General features: G+C 38.1%; 1 protein-coding gene across 1 annotated transcript in view; it reads right to left on the bottom strand.

The window, feature by feature from the left end:
- The window catches only part of LOC134293293 (nuclear envelope pore membrane protein POM 121C-like), a 39672-nt gene that overhangs the window by 28048 nt on the left and 4124 nt on the right, over positions 1 to 7500 (bottom strand). The window contains exons 2-4 of the mRNA XM_062960477.1: positions 6877 to 6990; positions 3109 to 3216; positions 2849 to 3025 (exon numbers count right to left, since the gene is read on the bottom strand). Coding sequence (XP_062816547.1) covers positions 2849 to 3025; positions 3109 to 3216; positions 6877 to 6990 — 399 coding nt within the window. The remainder of the gene's footprint in view (positions 1 to 2848; positions 3026 to 3108; positions 3217 to 6876; positions 6991 to 7500) is intronic.

The raw sequence follows: 7500 nt of genomic DNA, 5'->3' as shown, positions 1-7500 counted from the left end.
ACTTTATTTCTAACTGGCAGCAATTGGATAAAAGCAATTCTTCCTCTCTCTCTAATTAGGACTTTATTTTTCTTTTCTTTTTGTTGTATCAACCTAGAGGCGTGGATGATGGGTTGTGTTGTCAAATTTCGAGGTTGGGGGGCCTGTGGTTTTGTTGTTTTGTGGGTCGCCGTGTTGCCATCACTCCTATATATATCTATATATGGAATCCTGGTGACCGACAAAACAACAAAACTAAACACCGCACAACCTCAAAAATTGACAGCACAACCTCTCATCCATGCCTCAAGGTTGATACAACAAAAAGAAAAGAAAAATAAAGTCCTAATTAGAGGGAGAGGAATAATAGTTTTTAACCAATTGCTGCCAGTTAGAAGGCTAAGCTCTGCCCACTTGGTCTCCTAGCAACCCACTTATACAAATTAAGCACCAAACAAATTTGACATAAAAAGTAGTTCAATGCTAAGTAATGCTATGTTGTAATTACTGTATTTACAAATTTACCACCAAAATATCACAATGAATTTCAAACACTGACTACAAAAACATTGACTACTAAAAGGCAGACTGCGCTGGATAATCCAGAACACTGGATAAGCGAATGTTGGATAAGTGAGATTCTACTTTAATATGAAATAATTACTGTGGTAATCCAGTCCAACCCAATTCTGCCATGGAGGACACAATCCAAGCACACCCAACAGATGGCCACCCCGCCTCATAATAATAATAATAATAATAATAATAATAATAATAATAATAATAATAATTGGGGCCGGGCTGTGGCGCAGCTGGCTAGTAACCAGCTGCTATAAATCACTACTGACCGAGAGGTCATGGGTTCGAAGCCCGGGTCGGGTTAAGCCTCCGACCATAAAAAAATAAATTAAAAAAATAGCCCCGGCTTGCTGTTGACCTAGCAGCCCCGAAAGACAGTTGCATCTGTCAAGTAGGGAAAATTTAGGTACGCTTTATGCGGGAGGCTAATTTAACTAATCTACAACACCATAAAACTGCTCACGAGGAAAGGAATGAGGAAGAACAGCCACCAATGGACGGTGAAGCAACAGCTCCCCCTGTGGCCGGAAATCGTGAAGCTGGAAAGATGTTAAAAAAAAAATGCCTCTGTGTCTGTCTAAAAAACTGAATGTTGTTTGTCTGTTGGCATTGAATGTAAATAAAAATAAATAAATAAATAAATTTATAATGGACTTAATGTCTGGGGAAAACCTTGACCCTTGACCTTAACTACCACCAATTCCTCCAAGCAACCCACTCAGCCCAGCGGACCCTTTACCTTAACTACCACCAATTCCTCAATACTTTATTTCTCATACCACCAGACTTTGCCACTGCAACGCGTGGCCGGGCACAGCTAGTCTATATATATAAAAGAGTGATGGCATCACGGCGACCCACAAAACAACAAAACTACAGGCCCCCCAACCTCGAAATTTGACAACACAACCCATCATCCACGCCTCTAGGTTGATACAACAAAAAGAAAAGAAAAATAAAGTCCTAATTAGAGAGAGAGGAAAAATTGCTTTTATCCAATTGCTGCCAGTTAGAAGGCTAAGCTCCGCTCACTTGGTCTCCAAGCAACCCACTCAGCCCAGCGGACCCTTGACCTTAACTACCACCAATTCCTCCATACTTTATTTCTTATACCACCAGACTTCGCCACAGCAATCCGTGGCCGGGCACAGCTAGTCTATATGTATAAAAGAGTGATGGCATCACGGCGACCCACAAAACAACAAAACTACAGGCCCCCCAACCTCGAAATTTGACAACACAACCAAGGTTGATAGAACAAAAAGAAAAGAAAAATAAAGTCCTAATGAGAGGGAAAGGAATAATTGTTTTTATCCAATTGCTGCCAGTTAGAGGACTGATCTCTGCCCACTTGGTCTCCTAGCAACCAACTCAGCCGAGGGGACAGGCAGATTTAGGCCTCAATTAGGCTTCTTCCACAGATTATCTAATTTGCACTGGATTATATGGCAGTGTAGACTCAAGGCCCTTCCACACAGCTATATAACCCATTTATAATCTTATATTATCTGCTTGGCACTGGATTATCTTGACTCCACACTGCCATATAATCCAGTGTGCAGTCAGACACAACTGGACGTAATGTCAGGAGAAAACCTTGACCCTTGACCTTCACTACCACCAATTCCTCAAGACTTTATTTCCCAGAACACCAGACTTCGCCACAGCAACGCGTGGCCGGGCACAGCTAGTATTATATATATTTGCTGTATATAATAGACTAGCTGTGCCCGGCCACGCGTTGCTGTGGCAAAGTGGTGGTGGTATTGGTTAAAAGTTGTGGAATTTTTATTTGACATTATTTGTATTTCTTTAATTAATTTTATTGTAACTTATCTTTTTTATTTATTATATTTTATTATTTTGTTGTATTATTTTTAGTTATTTTGTTATAGTATTTTATTGTATTAATTTTTTAGTGTTTTTAATTATTTTATTTTTATTATTTTTTATTGTATTATTTGTATTTATTTTATTTTTTATTCTTTTATTAACACTGGGCTGAGTGGGTTGCTAGGAGACCAAGTGGGCGGAGCTTAGCCCTCTAAACTGGCAGCAATTGGATAAAAACAATTATTGCTCTCCCTCTAAGTAGGACTTTATTTTTCTTTTCTTTTTGTTGTATCAACCTTGAGGCATGGATGATGGGTTGTGTTGTCAAATTTCGAGGTTGGGGGGCCTGTAGTTTTGTTGTTTTGTCCGCTGCCCTGATGCCATCACTCTTTTATATATATAGATATCTGTGCATATAGCTATAGCCGCCTGTCTGTGATGCCCGGAGGAGACTTACAAGTGGCGGTAGGAGGGTGGTCGGCCCACGCGGTGGAGGCGGCTGTCGGCCGAGCCGGTCCTGGGCTCCCCGCGCCGCTCGGCCATGACGGCGTTGAAGTCCGCCAGGAGGCCCCTCTGCCCCCTCCAGCCGATCCGGGAGGGCGTGGTGACCGGCGAGAAGGTGGCCCCGGGGTCCCTGCAAAGAGGGACGGGGACGGGGGTCAGAGGGGGGAGATGCCGGCGGTGCCAGACCCCGGGGTCCCGGCGGAGGAGACTCACAAGGAGGACGGCGAGGAGCGGCCAAAGACGCTCCGTCCGAAGGCACTTGAGGGCACGTTGCTCTCCAGGAAGCTGCTCTGGAAGGAGGGCGGAGAGCAGGCCGGGGTCCTGGAAAGGGGCAGAAGAACATCTTAATGTGTATCGATAGTGTTTAAATGCAATTTGTGCCATGCTTGTATTGCAACTGATTGCATCATCCAGAATGTACCATAGCATGGAAAGAGTTAATTGCCAAGAAGCTATGATGAACTAGGGCAGGGGTCCCCGCCCTCAGTTTTATAATATAATATTTTTATATCAGTTTTAATAATATAATATATTGTATATACATATAATGTTGATAATAATCTATTGTTATACAATATAATACAATAATCTTTTATATATATAGATATCTGTGCATATAGCTATAGCCGCCTGTCTGTGATGCCCGGAGGCATAATACCATATAATAATATTAATTATATGTTATATATTACATATTATATAATAGTATAGTGGTATAGTTCAATATAGTAATATATAATGCTAATATTGTGCTATGCTAATAATATAATATATTGTATATACATATAATATTGATAATAATCTATTGTTATACAATATAATACTAATAATAATACCATATAATAATATTAATTATATGTTATATATTACATATTATATAATAGTATAGTGGTATAGTTCAATATAGTAATATATAATGCTAATATTGTGCTATGCTAATAATATAATATATTGTATATACATATAATATTGATAATAATCTATTGTTATACAATATAATACTAATAATAATACCATATAATAATATTAATTATATGTTATATATTACATATTATATAATAGTATAGTGGTATAGTTCAATATAGTAATATATAATGCTAATATTGTGCTATGCTAATAATATAATATATTGTATATACATATGATATTGATAATAATCTTATGTTATACAATATAATACTAATAGTAATACCATATAATAATATTAATTATATGTTATATATTACACATTATATAATAGTATAGTGGTATAGTTCAATATAGTAATATATAATGCTAATATTGTGTTATGCTAATAATATAATATATTGTATATACATATAATATTGATAATAAGCTTATGTTATACAATATAATACTAATAGTAATACCATATAATAATATTAATTATATGTTATATATTACATATTATATAATAGTATAGTGGTATAGTTCAATATAGTAATATATAATGCTAATATTGTGCTATGCTAATAATATAATATATTGTATATACATATAATATTGATAATAATCTATTGTTATACAATATAATACTAATAATAATACCATATAATAATATTAATTATATGTTATATATTACATATTATATAATAGTATAGTGGTATAGTTCAATATAGTAATATATAATGCTAATATTGTGCTATGCTAATAATATAATATATTGTATGTACATAAAGCTGCTCTGAGTCCCCTTCGGGGTAAGAAGGGTGGGATATAAATGTAGTAAATAAATGCAGTAAATAAATAATAAATTTTAGACTTAGGCTTGGCCAAAATCTGACATGACTTGAAGGCACACAACAACAACAACAACAACAACAATCCTAATTAACTTGACTATCTCATTGGCCAGAAGCAGGCCCACACTTTCCATTGAAATCCTAATAGGTTTATGTTGGTTAAAATTGTTTTCATTTTTAAATATTGTATTCTTTCGTTATTGTTGTTGTTGCACTACAAATAAGACATGTGTGCAGTATGCATAGGAATTTGTTTGTATTTTTTTTCAAATGATAATTCGGCCCCTCAACAGTCTTAAGGATTGTGGACCGGCCCTCTGCTTAAAAAGTTTGGGGACCCCTGAACTAGGGAGTATCCAGACACAAGTGTTTGTGCAAATTGATTGCGTCAGTTCAGTTGAGGGTTGTTGTATGTCTTTCGGGCTGTGTGGCTATGTTCCAGAAGTATTCTCTCCTGACGTTTCGCCCACATCTGTGGCAGGCATCCTCAAGAGGTTGTTCAGTTGAGTTCTATCTGCCTAGAGCAGGGGTCCTCAAACTTTTTAAGCAGAGGGCCGGTCCACAATCCTTCAGACTGCTGAGGGGCCGAATTATCATTTGGAAAAAAATTACAAACAAATTCCTATGTACACTGCACATGTCTTATTTGTAGTGCAAAAACAACAACAACAACAACAACAAAAGAAAAATACAATATTTAAAAATAAAAACAATTTTAACCAACATAAACTTATCAGGATTTCAATGGGAAGTGTGGGCCTGCTTCTGGCCAATGAGATAGTCAAGTTAATTAGGATTGTTGTTGTTGTGTGCCTTCAAATAATTTCAGACTTTGAGCGAGCCTAAGTAAAAAAAATATTTATTTATTATTTATCTATTTACTACATTTATTTACTACATTTATATCCTGCCCTCCTCACCCCGAAGGGGACTCAGAGCAGTTTACGATTTATACGTACATACAATATATTATATTATTAGCATAGCACAATATTAGCATTATATATTACTATATTGAACTATACCACTATACTGTAATATTATTAGTAATATTATAATATTATATATATAATATATAATTAATATTATTATATGGTATTATTATTAGTATTATATTGTATTACATTATAATAATACTATCAATATTATATGTATATACAATATATTATATTATTAAAACTGATATAAAATATTATATTATAAAACTGAGGGCGGGGGCCAGGTAAATGACTTTGGAGGGCCTCACCCGGCCCCCTGGCCTAGAGTTTGAGTCCTGTGTTCATCTGTTAGTCTGTTTGTGTTGATACAGTAAAACTTTGTAAATAGTTTTACCAACGTCTCTGAGTGTCTCTTCGTTCTGCACTCCACTGCTTCCATCCAGAGCAGTACCTATTGATCTACTCACACTCTGGGGGTTGGTGCTCATCTCCATTCCTAAGCCAAAGAGCCGGCGTTGTCCGTAGACACCTCCAAGGTCATGTGGCCACTGGCATGACTGTATGGAGCGCCGTTACCTTCCCGCCGGAGCAGTACCTATTGCTCTACTCACACTCTGGGGGTTGGTGCTCATCTCCATGTCTAAGCCGAAGAGCCGGCGTTGTCCGTAGACACCTCCAAGGTCATGTGGCCACTGGCATGACTGCATGGAGCGCCGTTACCTTCCCGCCGGAGCAGTACCTATTGCTCTACTCACACTCTGGGGGTTGGTGCTCATCTCCATGTCTAAGCCGAAGAGCCGGCGTTGTCCGTAGACACCTCCAAGGTCATGTGGCCACTGGCATGACTGCATGGAGCGCCGTTACCTTCCCGCCGGAGCAGTACCTATTGATCTACTCACACTCTGGGGGTTGGTGCTCATCTCCATGTCTAAGCCGAAGAGCCGGCGTTGTCCGTAGACACCTCCAAGGTCATGTGGCCACTGGCATGACTGCATGGAGCGCCGTTACCTTCCCGCCGGAGCGGTACCTATTGATCTACTCACACTGGCATGTTTTCGAATGGCTAGGTTGGCAGGAGCCAACCCACTTTTTTCTCTCCATACGGAGACTCAAAGCAGCTAAAAGCGTTGCAATACAACTTAAAATATAACATGATCCACCATTAAAAGGCTATAAAATCACAGCAGTCCCTGACGATGTTTAAAAGGGGGTCCCTATTTCTCCACGAAGCTGCCAATGTCTATGAGGGCTGGAGGGCCATCTGTCGGGAGGGCTTTGGTTGCCCTGGGGAGGAGACTCACAAAGAGGAGGAGGGGGATCGGCTGCCGTCCCAATCGAAATCCCTGGATGCGTCCCTCAAAGGGGTCCTCCTCTGCCAGGAGCTGTCGCTGGGCCACGGAGCACGTGCAGAGTGCCTGGGAAGGAGGGAAGGAAGGGGACACGGGAGGAGAATTAACTCAAGCACCCAACAACAACAATAATAATAATAAATCATTGCACTCTCGATTAACTCGAGCACCCAACCATAATAATAATAATAATAATAATAATAATAATAATAATAATAATAATAAATCTTTGCATTCTCGATTAACTCAAGCACCCAACTATAATAATAATGATAATAATAAGAAATCATTGCACTCTCAATTAACTCAAGCACCCAACCATAATAATAATAATAATAAATCATTGCATTCTCGATTTACTCAAGCACCCAACCATAATAATAATAATAAGAAGAAGAATAAGAAATCATTGCACTCTTAATTAACTCAAGCACCCAACCATAATAATAATAATAATAATAATAAGAAGAAGAAGAAGAAGAAGAAGGTGGTCAGGGGCCAGGCTCTCATGAGGCACCATCAAATTAGTAATATATCATCATCATCATCATCATCATCCAATAGGCTCTTGGTTAA

This window comes from Anolis carolinensis, unplaced genomic scaffold, assembly GCF_035594765.1.
Source record: "Anolis carolinensis isolate JA03-04 unplaced genomic scaffold, rAnoCar3.1.pri scaffold_7, whole genome shotgun sequence".
NCBI classification, from domain to species: domain Eukaryota; kingdom Metazoa; phylum Chordata; class Lepidosauria; order Squamata; family Dactyloidae; genus Anolis; species Anolis carolinensis.
This window is presented reverse-complemented; position numbering and strand designations above follow the sequence as displayed.